This window comes from Leishmania braziliensis, chromosome 11 (genome assembly GCF_000002845.2).
Source record: "Leishmania braziliensis MHOM/BR/75/M2904 complete genome, chromosome 11".
NCBI classification, from domain to species: domain Eukaryota; phylum Euglenozoa; class Kinetoplastea; order Trypanosomatida; family Trypanosomatidae; genus Leishmania; species Leishmania braziliensis.
The window spans coordinates 508620-533262 of record NC_009303.2 but is presented as its reverse complement, the minus strand read 5'-3'; the positions used below and the strand labels follow the sequence as shown (position 1 = coordinate 533262).

Sequence of the window (24643 nt, the reverse complement as noted above, 5' to 3'; positions counted from 1 at the left end):
AAGGCGCAGGGGGGTGGGGAAAGAAAGCAGGGAAAGTTGTGGTGCGCAAGACTCAACTGTATGGCACGGGCGCAGGCAGCGAGAGTAAGCGGTGTGGTGGCGCAAAGAGTCAAGGCAACATGCTGAAGTAGGTGCAGCGACCTAGCACGCGAGAACATCGAGGAAAAGACATTGGACAACCAATGGGCAGTCGTTTTTTTTTTGCTTGGAATTGGTCAGTTAAAGCTGGTTGGTCACCGCCAAGCGGCCACGTGCCGCCAAGAACCACAGACAGAGAACGTGCCAGGTGACTGAAGCAAATGCAACAGTCGCATAGTAGTGTGCACATGTGAAAAAAGGGGGCACACCACCAGTGCTTAGCTCACCCCATACAAGTCATGAAATGTGCCGTAGTGCAGATGAAACGCTTCGCGCAGCGCTACCCACGGCGACGATCCCCCAGGAAGCACCATAGCGAGTGCTACAGAGTGGTCACCGGCGCGGCGCTCTTGAATCCGACTGATGCGCTCGCGAAAACGCTCTGAGGTATTGAAGGGGGACGGCTCTCGCACACGCCGTTTATAGTCGAGCGACCAGCTTTCCGTCGCTTGATGCTCCTGCATCAGAAAAAGCTCGCTCTTTAACACGGCACAGGATGAAGGATCTGTTAGCACTGCGGCCTGCAGGTTGCGTGGCCTACACACCAGATGGCGGTACGACGTGTGAGGGTCTGGTGCACTCGATGTCGAGTGTACTCTGGAGTTGACGAGAAAAGAGAGGTTGTGCTTCTCTGCAAACTGTGCGAACAATGCCTCATTGACGCTGTGAGTCGGGTAGTGCAGCGGCGCGCCATCGCTGCTTTCACGTGGAATAGGCAGCACAACGTCCTCGATGGTGTAGTGTGAAGCATCCGCGTCGCTCGTGATTTCTGCAACCCCCACCGCACCGCTGTCGCTACGGCGACGCACCAAGTCCCCTTTCACTGGCCGGCTGCCGAACGTCAAGAGTCGCTGCGACGCCATGGCGTTCCATACAAATGCGGCGGCGCTCTGCTCGCTGCGACGCATCATGGGGCATGCCTCCCATACATCCTGCATCGAAGTGGCGATGGCGTCGCCCCGGTGACTCTGCGAAACATGGTAGCACTGTAGTCTTCGGAGAAGCTCGCGCATCTCCTTCGGCAACTTGGCACGTTCACACACGCGCAGCCACTCCGCCACTGCCCCAGCTACGGTGCCCTCTTCCGCATTCGCGTAGGAGAGGTATGGCTGATGGTGCAGGGGGCTGCTCTCGGCGAGAGTTTGAAGATACGCGCCGACTGATCGATGGGGCTCGTTGCGATGGACGAAGGCTGCCAGGTCGAAGAGGGTGTTGCTGCCGATCCCAAACATCTCCAAACCAAAGTAGTTGACAAAACCGTACAAACTGAGGAGTCGTAGGCGCCGAGAGATGGCGGCTTCGTCTCCAGGGACACATCGAAGAAGGAGGCGGTGCAGGTAGGCCTGCGGCGCGAGAGAGAGACGCGGCAGCTCGTCCACAGTGTGGTAGCTGCGGTCGTCAAAGATCAGGGGATGGACGTTGTAGTGCCTCGACGCGTGGGGCAGCTGCTCGCGCGTCACTCCTACCGCAACGCCAAACTGGGTGACGGTGGCGAAAGAGCCGCCCGGCGGCTCGTGAAGGTATACCCCATCGTGTGGTACCCCCAATTCGTACCGCAGACGGTGGCGTACTGAGTCGAGTGAATAGCCATCGCGAAACATTGCGAAGCGGAGCAGCGGCCGCCCTTCCGGCAGCCTCCCGATCCTCCGCACGTACTCGCCGTAGCTCTGCACACGCGGGGCGAAACTCTTATCTGGGTCGCTGAATGGAGTGGCTGTGTCCTCCACCAGCAGAGTCTTTGAGCGGGAGATCTTGCGCCAACGCCCTTTGGGTGCCTTCTCGAGAAAGGCGCCACGCCCCTCTGCGTCTACCTCTGTCACCTGTGAGTCCGTGCACTGAGCGCGTATCACAGCCTCCAGCGGCGCCACTTCGCACGCCGTCAATGCCCCTTCTCGCGAAGAGTGAGGGGAAAGCGTGCATAAGCGTGTGAGTATCCCGCACCGTCTCTCTTCGGAATTCAAGTCACGTCCTGTGTTCCAGTCATCGCGGCTATAGACCGAACCTAGAGCTGCCGAGGAACCGGGGGCGGCGGTGTTGGCAAGCCGCGTGATGGGGCCACGCCCCAGCGCTTTCATTAGGTGCTGGTCAGAGGAGAGCGTCCCGCTCCCTGAAGAAACAATGCAAAAAGACTGAGACAAGGGAAAGGGGCACAAAGAGCACAACTGGGGGCAGTACGAGTAAGAATATCGACAAGGATCGAGATGCACGTCGAGGCCACCTGCCCTCCGGTGCTATGGCTAGCGAAGAGAGAGGGGCAGACCGTCATTGTGGAGTACGTAGAGGCTTTGGTGTCGCGCACACACCCTAGGCTATCAAAACACAGGAGAGAACCGAGTGTGACCTCTCACTCATTCTCACTGTGCGCTTCAGCTCCTGCTATATGCCTTTTTGCATGCACAGCGCAAAGCGGTAGATGAAAACATCAAGCGAGTCAGCACTCTTTACGTCTTCTTTCTTTTAGGGGGAGGGATGGGGGACCGGTGCCTCCTTTTTTTTTCCACGCCTTCTTTCTCGTGCTGGTCAGCAGGAACAATTCCCGTACACTTGAGATCCACGGCAGTTTTTCTGGTGCTCTGGTTCTTCTTTTTTCTTTGCCTCCTGCAGCACGGGTGTAGAAAGCGCTAGGGCGGCGGCCAGGCAGGCGTGCGCTGCGTGTACTTGTTAAAAAAGTCGATCAGTGCAAGGCGCAGATAGGACAGAATAGTGCGACCAAACAGCACCACCACGTACTGCTTCAAGAGACAGTTGACGTTCCAGAACGAAATCATGACAGCAATCCAGGCCACCGGATTCCATACTGATTTGACAAGAAGAAAGCTATACAGAACAATCAGGCCCGAGATCGTTTCGCCAAGCACACACGCCCACGTCCAGGTGACCGTCTGAGAGTACCACCAGACCCACCTCACAGGCGGCACGAAATCGCGGTAATCACAAGTGGAATCGTGTTCGTCACTGTACTTGCCATAAATAGTGTTCTGGTGAATCGTGACTTTCAATGGGGATGGCGTACGCATCTGCTTCTCCAGGAGTTGACAAGTCCGATTGATGAGGCGTCCGATAGCTATTGACAGTGGGGTGCCGATGAGGACATCGACGACAGAGATAGCACCATACCAGCCGATTCCCTCGAGTGGCTTGTTGCGGACTGTAATGCCGCCCGCCGCCCACGTCACTTTTGCGGTGAACGTGTAGTTGGCCAAAGAGGCTACAAACCCGGCCGTGACCATCTTGAGTAGGTCGAAGCAGACCACTCGGGGTGGTCGCTTTTCCGTCCGCAGGCACTCACGTCGGTAGTAGTACGTAGAGATAAAGAAGCCTAGAGTAACGACACCGAGAAGGCATACCATGATGACCCCACCGAGGCCGGAGTAGACCATGCACGCCACATCCGTCATTTCCCCATTGCCCACCAGTGCCCTGCCTTTCACGAAGGAAGGAAGAAGGCCAGAAAGAAAAGCGATGAGCGATGGAGATGAGAGAGACAAGCACAGTAAGTGGATCAAGGGATATAGGCGCAATTTGTTTTTCGCTGAGCACCCTGACGCGCAGGCGTACTCACACAGTTGCGAGGGAGCGTGGGGCAGAGCTACACGCATCGTACGTTGACTGGTCCGTCCCATCACCATTGATGCCTACGGAGCCCATGCGCACACAGGCACACCGCGCACCAGTCACAGGGAGACAGAGGCATCCTCACAACCCACCTCTGAAGTGAACTTTTACGTAGGCGAGTGTCGGGAGAGGAGTATCGGCGCTGCAGACGTGCAGCCGGGAAGAAATGTCCAATGCCACCGTCATGCAGCGCTCCCATGGGGTGCGCCGTGTTCATTGTCGTTTCTTTGGCCTCTTTCTCTTCGTCTGGGTGGATGGAAGTGGGCGGCAAAAAGGCAAAAAAAAATACACCTTAACACGCAGCAACAATCATCGCCTTGCATGCCGCACCCTCATCAGTGCAGCCAGATATGTGCACAGGTGTGTGCTTGACAGCCACAACAACGAAACAAACGTGCCTCGGCACGTAGAGCGTACAAGTAGCTCAATGCCCACCTACCGGCAGAACGGGGACCGCGCAACGCGCCGACATCCGCGGTTTGTGGTTTCCTACGAGAGCATTACCCAAGACGTCTTGCGAGACTTGACATAGCGCTGCACCGTCCCCTCAACAGCATCTATCGCGTACGACGCCTCACCCTCGTCCTTCCATGGGTGATAGGGGTTGTCGTAGTACGGAGCATACATTACCTGCTCCGCCTCCTCTGTGCGTGCTGCTGCCTCCATCTGGATCGTTTGCAGCGCCGGTGGGACGTCACCCAACACCTCACTGTCGAGAAATCCACGCTCTGGCAACTGCGCACGAATGTGCGGGGGCAGTATCGCAAGCTTGTGCGTATACATCTCATCCTCCAGTTGCATTAAGGCGCCCTCGGTAATAATGAGCGTGTCGTGAGTGAGGGCGTCGTAGGCGTTAAATCGGTTGATTGGGATGGGGTTCTTCTGGCCCTTTGGGCCTTTGGTGCGCACCTTGGAAGAGGTGCGGTTGTAGTCATAGGGTTCATCACACAAGAGCGTCGGTCGGACCAGCTTGTTGCGGCCATTGAAGAAGCTACCAAAGAAGAATGCGCGGTCGTACTCGCTGCTCGGCGTCAGCCGCGAGCCACCGTCCATAAAGAGTGCGCCTCCGCCCTTGTGGCGCACATCCCAGCCCATGGTGCGGCACAGCTCTAAGTACGCCTCTTGCGTGGGCTCCGGCAGCGTCAGACGCTCCACAATTTGCAGCCTTCCCTGCAGCATCTTGAGGGTGACGAGCATGCGGTTGCTCTTGCTCCACGTCTTCACGTCCATCGTTGGCATAAGCATGTTCCACGGCTTTACCGGCTTGGAGTGTGCCCCCCATGGGTGGGCGTGGTTTTTGCGGTCGCCAACACGGGCCATGCCCATACCAGTGTTTGGCCAGTTCTTTTTGGCTTTTCGCCATATCTCTCGGTTCTCGTAGTCCCACTTGCTGGAAAAGTTCTGACAACGCACGAGCCAGTAGCTCAGGTTTTTTGCCATCTCCTCGGTTTCTGGGTATAAGCCGAATATGAAAGGGTCCAACTCGCGAGTGTGCGAAACCTTGTTCGCCAGATCAAAGACGGGCGCCACGATGCGTTGCTTAATTGTGCCCACCGTGTAGACAATCGGCCTCGTCGTCTTGAAATGCGGTAGTTCCGGCAGCTCGTGCGTGAAGTATGGATGCGGGCGCTGGGGAGCTGGCAGGTACGGGGATACGTGTGGTCGTGTGACAGAGTTCTCAGGGTGAAAAAGTGGCAGCGGGTGAGCACCTGAGAGCACTTGCTGTGGCCCCTCATACATGAAGTCAACTTCATCTCGTGGTGCCACATCGTGCACACCTGACGAGCGACTGTCGTACATCGCCCGGAAGACGAAGCACCGAAGCGGTGCCAAGGAAGAAACGATTGAGCTGGTCCAGCGTCGCATCTGCGCTGAAGTGCACGCCAGAAGTTGGGACTGAAAAGGATGGAAGCTTCCTCATTCACGTAGCAAAGCGCTCCGTAAGCCCGTACTTTTGTACGTGTGGCCGTGCGTGTGAAGAGTAACGATGAGAGACAAATGAAGCAAAAATGGTAAGGCAATGGAAGAAATGTAGAATGTTAGCCCAACGGCTGTTTGTTCGGATCCCTACATGCGCAGAGCGAGGAAGTGACAGGGGGGTCCAATGAGGATGTCGCTGGAAAATCTCGGCTGTGACTTGTAAAGGTGTTCCACTACGTGTTTGCTATGGCTTTCTACTGCAGCGCTCGTATACGTCCTGATTGAGAATAGGAAGGCAATGAGCATCCTCAGTCGCTACAGCATAAGTATCGCTTCAGTGAACCTATTTTTCTGCTTCCTCGTCCTCCACCGCTACAGAGAGAGAGAGAGATCACCTTACAGATGCACACATACAGATAGATACACATCCACACACACACACACACACACACACACACACATCTACACACACATACACTCTCGTTATAGCAAGCGAAGGCGACACTGCAAGCACTACGAGACGTGAGTGCAGAGGATAGAAACAAGAGAGCAAACCAAAAGCCGTGGCCGCACGCACGCAGAAAGGTACATGATTGCTGGCTCACCACGTTCACATCACTGCCCACCCCAAGAAACCTTAGACAGCAAAGCGCCGTCAGCACACGCACATGCACACAACAGCTGTGTGCGGTTCCTCCACAGAAATCGTATGTTACTTCGAATCGCCATTAAGATGCTTGCACGCCGCCAAGTGTTCTGGCGTTCTGAAACAGCTAAGCTCTTCGAGCTTTTTTTCCAAGTCGCAGATGACGTGCAGATGTTCATCCACCTCGTCGTTGCGCTGCGCGAGGCGGGCTTTCAGCTCCTCATTAGCCTCCCGCAGGCGTCGGCTGGCGTCCCTCAGCTCTGCGTTCTCAGCCTCGAGTGCTGCGTAGCTATGAAAAGATCGTGCGTTTGCCGAGTTCAGCAGTCTGATTTGATTTTTGGCGGCTAGGAGTTCGGTCTTAAGCGCCTCGAGGCTCTCAGCCTCCGCCCGTGGCAAGTCTGGTGTCTGTCGTACCCCGTTGCAGGTGGCCGTCAGCGATGGAGTAAACGGAATGTCCAACTCAGTGAAAATCGTCTGGGTGGGGAAAAGTCGATAAATGGTAGAGGGCAGCGTGGGGTGTGCGTGGTCCCCAGTAATAGCTCTCGTGGCCCCCCGCGCGAAGGAGCCATCGCGGCTTCTGCAGATGTGGCTAAGCGATGCCGCAGGCGCACTCCACGCACGACAACGCCGCACAGCAACATCTACCCTCCCATCCTCCGACCTAAGCATAAATTCGAGCCTCTTCTGAAAAAAGGCGGACACGTTTCAGTGTGGCAACGGTTTTTGAGAAGAGACGTGGGCGCGTCTTCCTTTTTTCGGTGCGTGTCCGCGAACGGGGCTCAATACATCCACGGGCAAACCGACAAGCCAAAAGCGAGGTGCGCACGCTGAAGAGTACCACAAGGAGGCAGGGAGAAGGCAGTGGAAACGACGGTGAAAAGACGGCGGCGCGCAGGGAAGATAAAATGGATGGAAGGCAGAGAGGGAAAACAGAGAAGAGGGAAAGACACGGGGCCGCAGCTTTACACAGAGACACACTACTGCAGTTACGTCGCAGAGCAGGATGTGTCTGGCTAGCGTTAGTCTGTTCTTCTTCTTATAGGATCGTTCGCACCAAAGTCGCTGAAGCACTTTCGTGCGCTCACTCAAAACAACAGCTAAAGTGTGTCCGCCATGTGTGTCACATCGAGTGTCGCACCATGAGAGCGGCCGATTGTGGAGTAATGGTTGCGTGTAAAAGGGGAAAACAAGTGGAGAGGTGGAAGTCAGTAAACACATGGAGAAGGATGATGTGCGCGGAGAAGAATCAAGGGAAATTGAAAAGTAAGCGGCGTAGGCAAATAGTACCCCCAAAAGGAGGCCGAGAGAAACAGGGGCTGCATACTCTACGCAGGGGTGAGGGTGAGTCACCACCGCGCCACGTGCAAGTTTACACCGCGGCTCTGTGCAATGTTGCAGATCCTCCTCCCCTGCAACTCTGTGTGCATTTAGATTTGTAATTTCCAATCACGTTTCAAAGATGCCTTTACAACACTGATCCACCTGGGACTGCAAGGCACCGCACAGGTCTCCAGAGACTGCGCGGCCTTGTAGCCATGATCTCGGTTTGCTTTCCACCGCACAGTGCACGCGGCCTGATGAGGAGGACCACTTCAGTCCGAGGTAAGAGGCTCTAATATCCACGCTCTGGGGAAGTCAAGCAGCATATTCTCGGGTACGGACGCCGGCCCGTCGTGTCGGTGCACAGGCCTGGGTCGGTGTTGTGCCGAAGAAACTTGTGGTGATGGTCACGTGTGCACCAACTCACTGCAAGTGGTGCCCACGATGCAGCGCATACACGCCTCCACCCACTGCCTCGCTGCTTGCGCTGCGTTGCGGTGGTGTTGTGCGTCACCCGCGACTTTGTAGGCGCTGTATGCAGTGGGATTGCAAGGGGTCGAACGACACCCAGCGGCGTTTCTTGGTGCAGCTCCTTGACAGACCGTCCATACCAACCTGCATTCTGCAAGAGGTGAATTTCACCCTCACATGTCTGTAGGGCATTTCGCCTCGAGGATGTTCAGCGTTTTGGTGTAGCAAAGACAAAGACGCACGGCGGTGGCATCTCCGTGCTCATACAACAGGGCCTCCGTATACGTGTTAGTACCCCTCCCATTTTCAAGGACGAAGTCGAAGCAGTGGCGCTGTGGCGTTGCTGCGACCATTCTCCTACACGGATACACTTCCTCTTCAGCGACATACCTGTGAGTGACCGGGTGTGACACGGAAAGTTCCCGGTAAGATCTCACGTGCCGTCGCACCCTGTCCTTGCGTTATCAAGGTGGACGCCGACTCGTACCGCCCCATGAGGAACAGTAAAGGAGCTTCTCGCTAGGTCTCGACCATTCCGCGCAATCGCGTCGATGATACGTATGTGACGTGCGTAAATGGCAAAGACATCTCGGCACGGCACAGAGCACACGGCGCCACGTAGACGTCGCCGCACGCCACACTGCCGCTTGACCGCTTCGCCTAGGAGTGGGTCACTGTTCATCACAGCACCGGCTGACTGCTGCGCGATCCACATCACTGCCCACTTCAATGAGGAGTATAGCCCGGTACCTACAGTGATGGCTGGCGCCTAGTGATGCACTTTACGAAAGTCAAAGTTCAAACGTTTCCGCGCCCTGAGTGCCAAATTGATCTGCAGTGACTGTGCCCACCTCAGCGGCGAAGATGCGAAGACGCGCGAGCTTTAGAGTGCGGCGCTGATACCGATCACCACGACAACACGAAAACGCACCAGAGAGAGAAGGCGAATCACTCATGCGCCCATGGCTCCCACAACACGAAGACACATACCTTACAACAGAACGTCCCTCACGGATAAGGCAAGGTCATGACTAGACAGAGAGTGGAGAGAACCAGGAAAGCCGCTCTCCTTGGTATAGCCCCTCACAAACCATTCTGGAAGCCAAAACGGGTGCCATCGGAAGCACCTCTCGACATGATACGCTGCTCGTCGTCTGAGTATTGCGCTCTCTCCGATATGTTCGAGGAGGCCCAAACAAAGCAAACTTTAGGTAGGGAAATATTCCTCCAACGGCCTCACCCCCCAGCGACCCTCGATCATCAGTACGCATTCAGGCGATCCGTGCGCCCTCCCTGTGCGTACTGCACGCACCGGTCGTAAGAATGGGCGACTGCCACCTCAATGTGAGAGAGCACGTAAACTTACTTGTGAAGATGCATCAACAGAAGTCAAGGCGACAACCAGAAGTTCTCCTCTTCCGCGCCTCACTGAGGCCCAGCCCCACAGTGGTCCTACCCTTAACGCTGGGTGAGCTCGAGGTGGCACTCCGCGAAGTCCATTGCGTCTCCGCCTCAGGGGTCGATGAAATCCACAGTGAGAATGTCATGGCCCTGCCGGTGCACACCAGGAAAGCATTGCTGAGCCCCTACAACCAGAGCGTCGCCACCGGCGCGGTGCCCTGCAGTGGGGAAAGAGGGTGTCACTGAGCTGCCCTCTCCACCCCGGAACCCGCAGAACTCAGATGATGATACCGCGTTTAACAACCCTGGGACGCTGTCCAGCAACCTGTGCAAGTCACTCGCACGAGTGATTTTACAATAACGATGTGACTGTGCGGAAAGCCAGTTCCAAGCGCAGCTGATTAGCTTCCACTCTCACCGCTGCGCGCTAGACTATTGGGTTTGCTTCTCCACAAAGCAGCCAGGTGCCTCTCCCAGACCTAGAAGCGGGAATTTTGGCCTACGCTCACAAGTTTCACTCGCTAGATCACAGAATAATCACCACGGTCCTGAGGGAGTTCAAGGCAGATCAGCACCTTACTTGCCGGGTGACGGATTTCGTTGATGGCCGTCGCGCCTGCCATCGCCTCCACGAGAGGAAATCAACCATGACCAGGGGTGCATGCGGCGTTCCCCGTAAGTCAGTCTTGGGCCCTCTTCGTGATTGCAGTGGACTCGCTGTGTGTGGAGCTGAGCGAGGCACGCGGATTGCACCACGCCTTCTTGGCTGATGGCGCCACACCCCACACAGCCTCCACAACGATGTCTCGCCACCCACACTGCAATCCTCTCTTTGTAGGGAAGGGCACTCGGGACTGGACCACTTCATGCAGCGGAGTGCTCCTTAAAGCGCAGTACACACCCGTCGGTGCACGGCACCGCAACCAGCTGAGACTCTCCGTTGCGCACACGCACCTGGAAGCGGATCGCCACTCCCGCCTGCTCGGTGTGGACCTCCAGTCAATGCGCGGCACTGGCGAACACGTTGCAGAGGTTATCGGCGCAGTCATGGCCCGACTGGCCACGCTGCGCGCGCATTCTGCTCGCACGAACGGGCGCCGGTGACGGATCTTCTCCTGTATTGCTACATGGCACGGAGCGGATCAAGGCTACTCTGCGGTGCCACCGTGTGGTGGGAGAGTGCTGGCCAGAAGCTGCGGGGGGGCCCTTGAGCGCTTTCACGCCCAAGCAGCTGCAGGCCCAGTGAGTGCGGCAGCATGCGCAGACAGCAGAGGCCTACTCGCGGAGGCGGATCTCGTGCCTCGCGACGCCGTAGTGCTGCTGCCCCACACTCCCCACTTGCACCACTTCCGAACGACACTCGCTGGTCTCTTTGCCCGAAAGCCCCTACGTATGGGCGAGTCTCCCCTTCACCTGATACACCCATGTCTGTCAAAGGCGCGCAGGGGGAGATGGAATGCTCCCGCCGCCGCAGACGCATGGCAGCGACGGAAAGGAAAGACGCGGAGAGAAGGCCCTTCTCCCTCGGGCAACAACATCGCCATGAAGGGCGCCACACACTACAAATACTGCGCGCAACGTGCGCACGGATTGTCTAGCGCAGCTGTTGTGCTTTATCGCATCCACGCAAAGCATGTAGAGGTCCGCTGCGCAAGAGGATTAGTCCAAAAAGGTGCGAATAAAATGCATACCGGTCAGCCCCACAGTGCACGTGTGCAAAATGTGCAGCATCTCTCCCACCCAACAAGATGGCCTGATGAGGCAAAAATTGCCGGACGCATGACGAATAAGCCCCGCATAGCACTATCGAGCCCTCCAGACTCCAATGCGAAGAGACTCCACCTCACATTACGAGATGCTCCGGCTTGCAGCGACGAAGAGCGAGACAGGGCGCTCCGCCAGGGTGCAGAATCTCAAAGTGCCCTGATCTAACAGTGGCCGACCTCCTCCTCTTCCTCTTCCTTGGGCCCATCCGGCATGCACCCAGACCACACCCGTGCTACCCGCACGACAGTCGCCACCGCCTCTGCTGTGGAGCAGCACACTGAACGCGACCCTATTGGATCGAGTCGTGCAGTCCGTGCGTATTCATCTGGTGCCGTCCTCACAGCTCCCGTTCGATGAAAACACAGGAAAAGACAAGACGTCCGCGTGGGATGCATGGCCTAATTCGACGTCTGAGGACTGGTCCTCGAAGACCAGGACTTCGCCCTAGTACAGCAGGGCCGTAGGCAAAGTCTGGTTGAATACGTCTACTTGCTGCCATGTTGACAGCTAACAATGGAGATGAGCCGATCACAAACCTGAAATACCCGCGATAGAGCAGAGAAATTCTTCAGTTGAGTGCCTCCAGTGAGCTCATGGGATTGAGGCAGGGAGGACTAGATGAGCAAACAAAGGGAGGTGTGCTGTTAGCTGCTCCTGCGCAAAATCCATCGCATCGTGCGCGAGCTTCGACTCCACAGTAATGCCAGTGAAAGTGGAAACAAAAATGTAATCATAGCACCCGGGTGGAATGGGAACGTTCTCTCTGTAGAGGGCTGTAATGACGGGCTCACCGCACTCCGCACTGATGCCGTTAGTTGGCTGAAGCACCTGCCCGCGCTTCAAGCACAGCGCCTCCAGCTCTGCTGTAGCAGCAACCGCCTTTTTCCCAGCGCACGTACCTGCCATAACGCTTGAGAGGAGAGGCGAACATACGCCCACAAGGCCCTCCATCTCCTGACATTGGGGCGGCAGAACTCCGCCTGAGCGAACCAGAAGGTGGATGCGCGGCGTGAGGCCAGGGGAGAGATCGCTTGCTGTGTCGCTTTCGTCCATCTCTTCCGCTGGCCACTGCAGGCGCAACATGACTTCTTGTGAAACTGATGTGTCGAGCGGCTTTGCCACTCTCCACCAGCCCTCCTCCATCTCCGGTATCAGCTCCAGACTGCTGTAGGTAGCCGCGGTATCTCGGCGGAAAAACGCTTGCAGCTCGCGGACGGGCATTTTTGACTTCTTGGCGCCGCCGAAGTGAATCCCCAGCACCTCCTGCATTTCACCGATGCGCTGTGCCACTCTCGCTACGACGCATATGTTGAAGGTCTTGGCAGCAGCGCTGCCCTCTCCATGGACTTCGTCGAAATGACAGCAGGCAAACGGCTTGACAACAACAACGGAATCCACTACTTCTCTCAGTCCGCCGCTGTGAGACGTCAACATGGTATATGGAATGGAACCAGGGGCAAAGAAGAAGCTGCCGGCAAAACAGACGTGACGGCAACCCCATTGCTGCGTGTAACTATGCACATCTCCCCACACCTGCCGACAGAGTACGTAGACAAGACTACTCTGAAACTCAGTGCTCCAGCTCCTCACACGCTCAAAGTCGACATTCACAACGAGGACGCGGCTAACCACGCCATGCGCATTGCTGGCGCGCTGTCCTGTGACATCCCACGCTGCAAATCCGACCACCAGCGGCAACTTGCAGAGATGATGTGTAGAAACCGGTATGGAATCCGTAACGGCGGCGCACTGCCGCGACGCCTTAACCAACAATGAGGCCATATTCACGTAGGCAACTGCATGCAGCTGCACGGAGGCACTACGGCTGACAAAGGTGATCCCCCTTGAGCCGGTCGCTCTGAACCCATCAGGGAGCAACTTCAAATGCCTTGCACTGGTGTCTTGCAGGCACCAAACGTCAGTGTTGAGGTCCTCGACGATGCGCTGCACCACAGTCTTCCAATCTTTTACTGCCCCATGAAAGCTCAGCTTGTGTGTGGCTACGTGAAATGGCACAATGGACGGCGGCGCTGCCATTATATTCAGCGGGGGAAAGGAAGGCAAAATGAGTATAATTCCTGCGCGTGTACTCTCTGGTGCAAAAGCGCCGTGAAAGAGAAAAATGGAGCGACACCCGGAGCCCCAGGAGAACGACCAACACACCGAGAGGGGAAAAGTGCTGGTGGAGGGGACTGGTGGCTCACGAGGAGCCCTAGGAAATCCTGCACAGGGGTGATCAAAAGAGAATATGCAAGGACAAGGGAACAAGGTAAAGTGGTGGCACCAGAGTTGTTGAAAATGGGAATTATCAGGCGAGAAAAGAGAAAAACATCGCGAGGCCAGCAACTCTAGAGTGGTGACTCTCTTCACAATACTTCGTCACGGCGCATTGCAGGAGATGAGCTTGAGATTTACGCTCCACTCCAGCCTCGGTTCTGGGGCTGCGCGTCTGCGCGTTTCCTTGTATCCCTTTCTGCAGCTGTTTCTTCCACTGAAATGCGGACATCTGAAGCTTGTTCACGTGCCCTGCCCTGCCATGTTATGTCAGTCGATGTAGGGCACTGTATTGCTTGCGGGCAGGATGGGTACAGCACAGAAAAAAGTGTGCAGCCTCATCGCATATGAGCCTACAGATGTGATACGCTTCGGTTGAGGTTCGTGCCAAGTAGTCGCAAGGGCGTGAGCAGCACACACAGTCGTTTACTTGCCTACAGCACGATGCAAGAAAATGAGAGAGTGAAATGCACAGATGAGTATCCTCCCCTCCCCTCAATCCCAGAGCGGTAGAGCTGGTGGGATCGCAGAACCTGTGTGGGTGCGTGAGCCAGCTGTGTGTAAAGTTCTCTCGTTTCGCTGACATTATTGTCGTGAGAGACGAGATCGACGCTCCGGTGAATACGTCCACCGAGTCAATCGAAAATAAGGAAACGCACTAGAGTACAGTGCATTTGCGATGCTTTCGGCTTTTAGCACCACCGGTGCCCCTTTCTTCTGGCATCCCATCAGACCCTGACACCCTGCAGGAGCGACTCGCTGAGCGAGTTGCGAGATCACCTGCGTGTTCAACCCTGTACTGGCAGCGGCGACGTCCTCTGGGGAATCGCCAGGGACGAGTACCATGCAACCACGCATGGGGCCTACTAGTCGCTGGAATACGTCCTCCGCCCTGTGGTGCTCCTTGACGGCAGTAACTTCCAGAAGAGGGGCCCCAATTGGGGCTGCGAGATGCACGCCCTTCCCTGGGCAGAGGACCCGCTGGGCCGCCTGATCGACGTTGTTTGCCGCCACAACGGATCGTATCGGCCGACTGACGCGGGTTTGTTTAAGGCTCCGGTAGGCACCACGAATATGATGAAAGCTCTCAATATTCGTGATGGTGTACATCAAAATGTGCTCTTGTCGCTTCCTCAAGTACTGACCTCGCATCGCCTCGACCGCATCGTGCCCTGCAATGTCCGCAACTGTCAGGACCACTGGCTGACCGTCCACTGGCGTTACTCTGTAGCCACTACATACAATGGTGGCATCGAGCTGGTCAATCAAGTGACCCTGGAGATACTGAGCAGTGACACAGCCTTTGCTGGCACTACCGCCAAGCGCCACTACCGGAACAGTAGCCAAGTGTGTGCCTGATTCTCGTTAACGAACGCCAAAAAGCGATGTAAAGAATGGAGCGGGAGCGGGGGTCAAGAGAAAAGCAAGGAGGTAGGGGTGGTGAGGGAGACCAACGCGGTACAGGACGGCGTCACTTTCTTTGCACTGTGGCGGTACATTCGACCACCAGGGTGGGCTCAACTCTGTGAGCCTTCAGTGATGGGTGCTTCGTTCATATATTCCCCCTTCACCACCCATGTTGATGTGCAGTGCAAACTGTGATGATCACATACAGGCACCACTAGATTCGCCTCTGCTTTGCCTTCCGCAGTCCTTACGCTACCCTGACGGCAGGAAACACATCAGCATGGTATCGCACAGCCCTGCAGCCCACTCTGTGAGAGTGGGCCAGGTAGCCTCGTCTCCCCATAGCCCTACCAAGGTCGAGCCACTTCTCGTGTTCACAGGCACCAGTGCCGACCTTGTAGGGAGGCCAGGGTAATGTACCGCTCCTGGTGCCGGACATTAGGACGTGAACAGCCTTGCGTCGGGGCGACCTGCGACAGTACAGAGACCTTTGTACCACCCATGTGATGAGCAGAGAGTCAGGGCGACTCGAGCGTGTCTCGACCGGCATGGTGGGAGCGGCTGTAAAGCGAGCCTCAAAACGTGTTGGATAGGGTTCGTGCAAGGGTCAATGTTCTGCTGACTGAGTCGGCGCACTGCTGTAACGCGCGTGTACCTAATGACTCTGCTTCGCACCAGTCGATGGGCGCGTGACAAACCAGAGCAAAAGTGGAGTTTGAATTCATATTGTATGACAGTAAACAAGCACCTTGAGAAAGCAAAATAGAATCCTGCAGATTGTGGGCGGTGGAGGTCAGAGCAGCGGCTCCTTTTTGAGCCTCCGCGCGACACACTAAAGGTGCAGCTGTTGAGTGATAAAAAAGACGAGACGAGGTGTTGCACAAGGACAACGCCTCGATAGAAAAAAAAATAAGATGACGGAAATAGAAAAGCAGCCGCCTCTGCTAAGATCCCTGCGTACTTGCTCTCGCAACGCACAGGCACACAAAAGTGCGTGGGGCCTTCGTTCTTCTCTAGCTCCCTCATTCCCCAATCTCCAGCTTAGATGAGTTTTATAACAGTATCGTTGATAACGCTGTACGAAGCCAGCAAGGAGGGGGTGGGGCATAGCTGTTGAAGGAACAAAAGGGAGGTAGCACGTCCACGCAGCAGCGGCGGCGAGCAGCACATAGAAAGAAAGAAAGAAAAAGAAAGCCTTGCCATCACGCAACAAGACCAGTGACTTGCTCTTCTCAGCTAAAGCGGCTGCATATTGAGCTTGCAAGTTCGTTTCTCTGGCCGGTTAACCAACTGAGGTCGCTAATCTGACTGCATGCGGTCAAGGCATATACACCATCTAGCGTGGCGCTTTGGTGAGCTTGTAAAACACGTACGCTGACGGCACTGCCAATATATTCACCACCATACACACGATCAACGGCACGGCGATGCATATCGCGCCATCGCAGGTGCCATCATTCCTGTGCCCCTGCTTTGCCCCGTAATGATCGTAGATGGGGCCGAAGAGCGCCATATTGAAGATGAAGGGTGAAATCATGCCGGCCGTGTACAGAAAACTGTAGTGCTTGCCGCTGTTCGAGGAGAAGATGGACGTGGCAATGAGCACCGTACACCCCCACGAGAAACCCACGGCAAGGCCAACCACAAAAAATGGCACAAACAGGAAACGTGCTGGGCAGATGAGGAACAGCGGTAGTCCAATGATGTTTAGGATCGGGGCGACCAAGAGCATCAAGGACTCGCTGACTTGCCGACGTGCCAACTGCGGGTACAGAGCGCCGACAAGGATACGACCCAGTGCACTCGCCACGCCGTAGATAGACACAAAAACACTGTTGATAGTGAGAGAGAAAGACCCGTGTGACATTGCTTGGTAGATATGGCTGCTGTTCGTCGACACCACCGTCATTGCACTCCACGCCCCAAAGCAGACGAACCACAGCAACCACAGTTCAATGTGCTTTACGTTTTCCCACAAGGATTTATCGTTTAGCACAGTATATCCCTCCTGGGTGTCGCCACACGGGACGCCAAGTTCCGCCTGTGGTAACGTGGGCACGTCTTTGTAACACATCTCTGGGCTCGTTAGCTCATCCTTCCGCAGAACAGTAAGCTCTACCTCAGCCGGCAATATGGCACATCTGCTGAGATCATCTCCGTCACCGGACCTTCGACCGTCCTCGTTGTCCATTGAGGCGCCGATGCTCATCTTATCTGCAGCCTTCGAGGAGGAACCTATGGAAGGCCCAAAAGCTGACAGCCTGTCATTGGCGTCACCCATGCCCTCTTCGCCCGCACCACGGCGTCGGTTCACTTCGTAGTTCGGTGTGGTGAAGATCATGGAAATGAAGGAGGCGGTGAGGCAAATCGTGATAACGCCAATACAAACACGCACTGCAGTACTCAAGGGATTGACGTAGTTTTCTACGAGCGAGGTGAGCAAGACAAAGGTGACGCTGCAGCAGAGGATGCCGGTGCCGATGTTGAAGGGGAACGCAAACATGCGCGGTTCGCCGCCGCCGCGAGCGATAGTGTCGGCGTCCTCGACGTTGATACCAACGCATTCCGTGTCAGGCGTAGGAAAATGCACATACAAAATGCCTAACAGCCCTGCAAAGGTGGAGTAAAGCAACAGAAAAATGAAGAAGGGTGCAAGGCTTTCAGAGGCCTTTTCAAAGAAGGCGACGTAGAGCTGCGCTACTAGGGAGCTCCCAAGGCCCATGAAGGTCTTCTGAATCAGAATCACACGCCCTTTGTAGCAGGAAAAAGACTTGAGGTTGGTGAGTACGCTCCCTGTTTCGTAGAAGCTTGCGGAGAACTGTGATAAACCGAAGAAGATCGCCATGACAACCGGGCTGTGGGTAAGCACATTGGTGAAAATCAAGTACATCCCTGCCCACCCCGTCGTATTGAGCAATGTCCCGACGAGCAAGGTGGCAGTTGGACCTTTGTAGTCATACAAGAAGCCAGTCGGCATAGAAAAGTAGCTCAGGAAAACGCCGACAGTAGAGACGGCGTCGATCTGAAACTGGCTGTACCTGAACCCCTCGCCCTTCAAGTAGGGACTGAGGATAGCGAAGGAGAAACAGGCGCCATTGTTCACACAGATGAGAATGCCGATGCAAAACTGGCAGAACCACGCCTTCTCCAAGGTGTACTCAAAGAGACCGACACGGTAGGTACGGCCCGGGAGAAGGCCAGTCTCGTCGTTTGCCATGAGTGTTGCAGAATGTACCGCGGGTGCTGAAGGGTGAGAGTGGGAGAACGCAACAAGACGCTAGAGAAATCGCGTCCGAGGGGGGCTGTACGAGAAGTCAACACCGAGTGAGACGATGTTGCTGTTGGTGGCGCGGAGGGTGTTCAGAAAAGAACAAGAGAGGAATGGTCAAGACGACGACATTGGATTGTTTGGGTCCTGTCTTCTGGTTAGACAAGCGAAGTAGCTCACATGATGCCTTGATCCCAACGACGGGGAAACAGAGATGGCTGAGGGTGGAGTACTCTGGTCATGCAACCGCCCAAAAAAGGCTTCATTCAGGATATTAGGTCACTCAGGTCGTTGCGTCAAAATGGACCAGATGTAGCGAGGAGAAGGAAAAGAAAAAAATAGGACGCTGAGTGGAAGTGGAGACGAGGCATCTCTCTGACTGGTGAGCCCTCCACGTGTAAATTGTCACTTCCACCTGCTTTTCTGTCGTCCCAGCGACGTCCGCGAGCACCGCTGTACCCCTTTTATATATTTCCTGTACTTATCCTCACTGTAGGACAGAGACTGCGTACAGTCAAAACGACGGTGGTTCGGTGCAGCAACACGTGCACATGCAGACACGCCCAGGGGTTACCGACTACACACACTACATCGTGAAACAAACGGGAAAAAAAAAACATCGAGAAGCCACCACAGAAGGTGGTAGTCGTACTTTACATTTGGCGCTGAGATACGGTGTGGAGACGGTGCAGCGGGTGACGACAGCGGAACACGCGCACGCAGACTTCTGCTGCGAATGGAAGGGAAGAGGAGGGGAGGAGGGAGACAGGGGAGCCACAGGAAAAACGCCTGCCCTCTTCTTTTGCTGCTTTCGCGAGGCCAACGCACAAAAGGAAAAAAAAAAACGAAAAGAAAAATGCTTCACGAGATGGGGGAGGAGGCCCAAACCAGCTGCGCCAGGCTCCAATCGTGACCGCGTAACACAAAACTACGCGGTACACATGTCCAGAGCCACGTCTGAGACAGAGAGTGTGCTCGCCTCATTTGGCTGCCCTGCGTTGCGTGCCGGCATGCGTGGATGTTGAACTACCGGCTTGTGATACGCCCAGCCAACACACATTATGCCGTCACCTAGCTGCGCTGTGTGTGCCTCGTCAGTTGTGCACCATCGCACGTTTATCTCTATTGCACCACCTTCGTGCACGACGCTGAGTTGGGAGTCCACCACGCCGTAAGGCTGGCCACTACACAGCTCAACCTGCACCTCTGTTGTGATACCAGGCGCGACGAACTGATGTGGATAGTATACGGACAGGAAAGGCCGCATCACCGCCCCCACGCGAACACGGTAGCGACATGGGACCGTCGAGATGTTGATCAATCTCACTGTCGCCAAGTACCTGCGCTCAGGAAGCACCTTGCCAAAGTTCACTTGTCTCGGCTGCGCCTCCAGCAGTGGAGTGTGGAATCGTGAAGAGGCGTTGGTGCCGGTGAGCTCGCCCACCGCAGGGTAATACGAGCGCATCAAAGGCAATCTCGACGGCGGCGAAGAGAACGTCTTCTTCGGCGCCGCTACTGGTATTGTCGGTGACGATGCCACTGCAGCGCTGGACGTGGCAACATCGGCTGACGGACTCGCTGTGTGAGCTCGTACTGTCGGTATAATGCTCACATCCTCTGTTGTCGAGTTGTTCAGAGCGAACTGCACCGCCTGCGGGCAAAGCGAAGACGACCAGTAGTTCAGCGAGCCACCGCGCCGGTCTGATGTGGCAGGCAACCGGCTCACAAGGTGAGAGTCCGTGGGTCTCGCTAGTGGCGCCTGCTCATCTCCTTGCGTCACGGTCGAGGAAAGTGGGGCAGCGTCCAATGGCTCAGCTGTCTGGGCCACTGCTACCTTGGCTGCAGTGTTGTCCTCTTCGCCATCGGCGGCAGCGGTGCCCCACACGACACTAGTCGGCGTGAGACTACCGGCACTACACCAAGCCGGTGCCGAGGAAGCCTCACGAGAAGGCAGCAGCAGCACGCAATCCTGCACCACAGAGGTCTCTGCCGGTGCGTTCTCTGTTCCCGCTGCAGTGAGAGGCGCGAAGTTCTGTCCTGCACGCGAAGCACCAATGAGTCTGAAGGCGCGCTCCTCCGGCGCGCCCTCCCGGGGGGCCCCCTTTGATGGTGTTGAGGAGTAGTGAGGGACCCAGTTGCTGCTGTGTTGTTGCCACCACGACGTCCATTCCATCCATGATGCAGCATCCAGTACCACGAATTGCGTGCCGTTTTCTTGCAGTGCAATACAGCGTACCTGCAGCGGCGCATGTACAGCAGGATGCGGGAGAGCCAGCCCGCTGTAGGGAGAGGCGGCAGTACTGGCGGACATGCGTGAAGGTTCCCTGAGGGGGAGCAGTGGCGCGACTTGCAGGTGAAGGGGGACAGCGTGCTCTACGGTTGGCACCGTTGCCAACTTGTCGTCCTCCCCAGTGACGATGCGGCGAAAACTGGGGCTTGCATACTCCGGCACCACTACCGCCTCCGCCATCTTCTTTGATCTCCGGTAGTGCTGCGGCAGCACCAACTGACGATTTTGCGGCGCCCCACCGCTCTCTACCTCCTCATAGCACCGACCGAACGGCGAGACGCGGTACACGTGGTCCGTACCCACACGTCCGTAGACGCCACCGTAGGCACAATCCACGGCAAAAACGCCGGTGCGGCTGCCCTGCTCCTCGTGCGCGGTGGGCAAATCGTAGCCTTGCGGGAGGACAACGATGCTGCCGCTGTTCATTGCCACATCAGCGGCCACCCGCATGCCCTCTGCCTCTCCGTCCCTCACGAAGAGAGAGAAGGAGTTTGTGCGCGGTAGGTAGGCAAACCGGGAGCATTCGTTTTCATCAATCGCTACAGCAATTTCATGAGCCGTGGCATCGCAGTACACTGTTGGAACCCCCGCAAACCTCCATGACCACTTGTCACCCTTCTCTCCCTGTTCCACTGATACGCCCTCGCCAAAGCGGACGCAACAAACGCGGCCTCGGCTGGAGGGGGTGGAACTCGCTTGCTCAACGTCGTCGGTACCGTCAGGCTCTACCATCTCCAACTGCACTCCGTCTTCCCGTGCAATTGCAGTCACTGCCGGCGCAGTGACTGTAGTTACGCGCCCCCGCTGCAGCTTATGCACGACACGTCCGCTTTCGCTGCCCTCGTAGAGGATAAAGCGACCGTCGGGGAAAACGAGCAGCTGACACTCACCAGAGACCGTAAGATATGTGCCATCCGTATAGAGGAGCAGGCGCACGCCGCACGCGAGATCGGGTGAGTGCACCTCCACCACGCCGTCAAGATAGACGCGAATCCCTTGCAGATGTGTCAGGGCTGTCGCGCTCAGCCTGTCATTGTTCCACATGTGCACAAAGAGGAGTCTGCGCCGCGTAAGGTGCACACTGTGTTGGCTGGGTGTCAGGCACCGGAAGTAGACCCCTGGAACCCCGGCCTTCGACACCGTAGTCGTCATGACGCAGTCGTGCAGAGGGAAGCAGACGTGTACCCGCATGATTGTCCGCACTGCGGCGCTCTCCCTATCGCCGTCCTGAGGGTGCGGCGAAGGCGGAGGTGGTGGTAGCGCCGCCAGCAGGGTCTCGGTGATTTGCTCCAAAGTGAGCTGAGTCGCAGGTGTCGCCTTGTCACGCGACTTTGGGGCCTTTCCGACACGTCTGAACTGGGCCTCGTATTGAGCGAGAGCAGCGTCCTTGGCGGCTGCGACGACTGCAGTGTAGGCAGCCTGAGCAAAGGCCTGTGTGTTGTCGGCGACCACCTCCGTCATGACACGAAGCTGGTGTCCTACTGACAAAAACCCAAGGACTGCCGATGCGACGAGCGGCTCTGGCAGTGGCGTGTTTCCGCGTGAGTCTGTGGCAGTGACTTTCGTGGTGCCATCATGGGCCAACGACGGACACTCCAGCATGAACCCGGCTTGAAGGTGAATGCGAGCGTCAATGATAGCGCATCGCACCTGTGCACTATTCGCAGCGGTTCGCGCCACCTCAACGACAGTGCCGTCGACAGCACGCATCCACTGCGTCTCTGTGACTACAGCGCGGCATGGCGTAGCGCAACCCAACAGCTCTTGCACAGGAGGCCGAGCGTGGGAGAGTCGCACCTGTTCCAGCACACGCCGTCGGCGCAAGTGCTGTCCCACGATACCTACATGGTCCACTGTTGGGCGCGGAGGGGGCAGCTCACGGATGACTGGGGGTTCCAGCTCAGTGGCCGCATCCTCCGCAGCGCTATTAGTCTCGCCGCGACTCGAGTCTGACGCCGTCTCCTCAGACAACGAGTCTGACTCGTCATCCTCCTCTGTGTCGTCGCTGAGGGACGACGGTGCGTAGTGACGCCCCTCCGATGCAAGGAAATCCTCCTCACGAAAGAAGCGGGGAAAGGTGGTGGGGCAGTCGAGGAGGTGCGCAGTGTGTTGGGTGCGCGGTGCGCCGCTGGTGCCGGGGTGCCGGTGCAGACAGTACAGAGCGGTTCTCTCCCAGGTTCGCAGAGCAGTGTGCCACCCATGTTGGTCGCGCGCCACGAGCGCGTCGTACATCCAGTGTAACGCGTCTCCATCTCCGCTTGTCGTGACGAGTGCTGTAGAGACGCTCGGCAACACAGCTGATCCGACTTCTGCCGTGACGGTGTGAGCGAGAGCTTCCTCAACGGAGTCAGCAGGGATGGCGGGGGCCGCTAGGGCGCAGATGGGCGTTGCACCGCAGATCGCAGCCCCCTTGTCCCGGTAGCCCACTGTGATACTGTCCTTTGGAGGACGCAAAGACGCACCAGAGGACACCGCGACTGCCACGCGACACTTGGCCCACGCGTCCGCGGTGTCCTCGCCAAGTTGCGCTGCAGACGTGTCGGCGGAGGTGCGCAGCGTGGATGAGCCGTGCGACGAGGTGACTTGACACATGCACCCCTGAAGGCACGCCTGCACCGCCTCCCCCGCGGCAAGAGCGCTGTCAGTACTCCTATGAGAGACGCTACCAATCCAGCGCTGCATGTACGCTCTGTACTCAAACTGTTCTGCGGCGACTTGAGCCATGGTGCAGGGGTGCGGCGCCGTGGTGGGGGGTTCAGCTGAGGTCGACAATGGAATGCTGCCCTCACGCCCGCCAGGGGAGGTGTTCTTGCCTCTGCTGGGGCGTTGCTCTGCTGCCGCTGCAGCAGGCATGGAATCCTCAACGATCACTGCAGACAGCGCCGCTTCGGAGTCGAGTAAAGGTGTGTAGTCGGGCACCGGCACAAGAAAGCGTTTAGCTCGCCAGGCGTCGTACCGCACCCAGGAGGAGAAGATGCGCAGCAGAAGCGCTTCTAGAGTAGACAAAAACTGCGCCGCCGGGACGGAAGGACGAAAGACAGCCGGGGATTGCGGGCTGGCGCCTGCGCCGTTCGCGCCCTCCGTCGGATACGACACATGTTGCAGGAGAACGTCCTGAAAGGCGCTGCCGTGTGGTTGTGCAAGGGCAGCTCGGCCAAGAGCTCCCAGAACATCTTCCGCACTACCGCCAGGCGTAGCAGAGAGGTTTTGCTGTTTGCCTGCGGAAGAAAGCGAGGAGACAGCTGCACCCGTCCGTGGGCCACGCCCCTTCACTCGGTCATTCGGGGCGTTTGTCCCTGTGCTGACACTGCTGCTGTTGTGTCTACCGGCGGCAGAGGCGGAGACCAACTCGCGCACACTGCACTGCGATTCCAGCAGCACTACTGCCGCCAAGCTGTCCACGTTTTCTGCCAGTCGGGCTACGGCAGTGGACGAGAGAGGAACGTTCACCACACACACGGCCGGTGGAAGACGTCCACCGGATCTGAAGTGGCTATCGCTGCTCTCGACAGATGCGTCATCGTCATCCTCCGAATCGAAACCGTCCTGCAGCTCTGCCTCTGCGACAGCCAGCGCCTCTTCAGCTGACAGGCCGTCCTCAATGTAGTCTGCCTGAAGGGCGGACAGTTGTGTTATCTTCGCCTGCAGCGCCGCCTGCTCTGCCTCTCGGCGTGTTGCGGCAATCTTGGCTAGTGCGCTCTGCACGAGCGCGCTAATGCGGTCTTGCGGCGGGGATGCCCCAGAGTGTAATGCGGCGTCAGTCGCTGAAGTTTTCTTAGCTTCGTTCGGCGTCTCCATCGGGTTAGCGAGGGTGGAGAGGTCCACGACATAGTAGTCACCCTTTCTGAAGCGGGGCTGGAGAAGATGGGCGACGGTTGGCGCGTCGAGGTTGTTTGGAGTGTGCGAGTTGAGGAGAAAGACGATTGGGCGAAAATGCTTTTCCGATGGGACCTCATCGCTACTGGACGCAGCTGCATCCATCGCCCCCGCCTTTGCTAAGTCGCTCAGCCCCTCTGCTGTCGACCTGGTGGACATGCCGCCGCCTGTCGCGCTGTGCGCTGTGATTTGACGTCGAGGTCGGTTTGCGTGACAAGCGAAGTAGCGATGCCCAACTTTCCAAGCAAGA

The 24643-nt window shown here is 56.9% G+C and overlaps 7 protein-coding genes across 7 annotated transcripts; all 7 read right to left on the bottom strand.

The window, feature by feature from the left end:
* Positions 1-356: 356 nt before the first annotated feature.
* LBRM_11_1140 (conserved hypothetical protein) lies at positions 357-2213 on the bottom strand (the record flags this gene model as incomplete). Its single annotated transcript, XM_001562997.1, has 1 exon — positions 357-2213. One exon carries the CDS (start codon positions 2211-2213, stop codon positions 357-359), a length of 1857 nt encoding a protein of 618 aa, XP_001563047.1.
* Positions 2214-2759: 546 nt separating this feature from the next.
* On the bottom strand, positions 2760-3536 carry LBRM_11_1130 (hypothetical protein; the record flags this gene model as incomplete). The annotated part of the gene is made up of 1 exon (XM_001562996.2): positions 2760-3536. One exon carries the CDS (start codon positions 3534-3536, stop codon positions 2760-2762), a length of 777 nt encoding a protein of 258 aa, XP_001563046.1.
* Positions 3537-4242: 706 nt separating this feature from the next.
* Positions 4243-5493, bottom strand: LBRM_11_1120 (conserved hypothetical protein; the record flags this gene model as incomplete). The annotated part of the gene is made up of 1 exon (XM_001562995.1): positions 4243-5493. One exon carries the CDS (start codon positions 5491-5493, stop codon positions 4243-4245), a length of 1251 nt encoding a protein of 416 aa, XP_001563045.1.
* Positions 5494-6385: 892 nt separating this feature from the next.
* LBRM_11_1110 (conserved hypothetical protein) lies at positions 6386-6988 on the bottom strand (the record flags this gene model as incomplete). The annotated part of the gene is made up of 1 exon (XM_001562994.1): positions 6386-6988. The coding sequence occupies one exon, from the start codon at positions 6986-6988 to the stop codon at positions 6386-6388; it is 603 nt and encodes a 200-aa protein (XP_001563044.1).
* Positions 6989-11869: 4881 nt separating this feature from the next.
* On the bottom strand, positions 11870-13315 carry LBRM_11_1100 (hypothetical protein; the record flags this gene model as incomplete). Its single annotated transcript, XM_001562993.1, has 1 exon — positions 11870-13315. One exon carries the CDS (start codon positions 13313-13315, stop codon positions 11870-11872), a length of 1446 nt encoding a protein of 481 aa, XP_001563043.1.
* Positions 13316-16295: 2980 nt separating this feature from the next.
* On the bottom strand, positions 16296-18176 carry LBRM_11_1090 (conserved hypothetical protein; the record flags this gene model as incomplete). The annotated part of the gene is made up of 1 exon (XM_001562992.2): positions 16296-18176. The coding sequence occupies one exon, from the start codon at positions 18174-18176 to the stop codon at positions 16296-16298; it is 1881 nt and encodes a 626-aa protein (XP_001563042.1).
* A 979-nt stretch (positions 18177-19155) lies between these two features.
* Positions 19156-24552, bottom strand: LBRM_11_1080 (conserved hypothetical protein; the record flags this gene model as incomplete). Its single annotated transcript, XM_001562991.2, has 1 exon — positions 19156-24552. One exon carries the CDS (start codon positions 24550-24552, stop codon positions 19156-19158), a length of 5397 nt encoding a protein of 1798 aa, XP_001563041.1.
* Between the last annotated feature and the right edge of the window lie 91 nt (positions 24553-24643).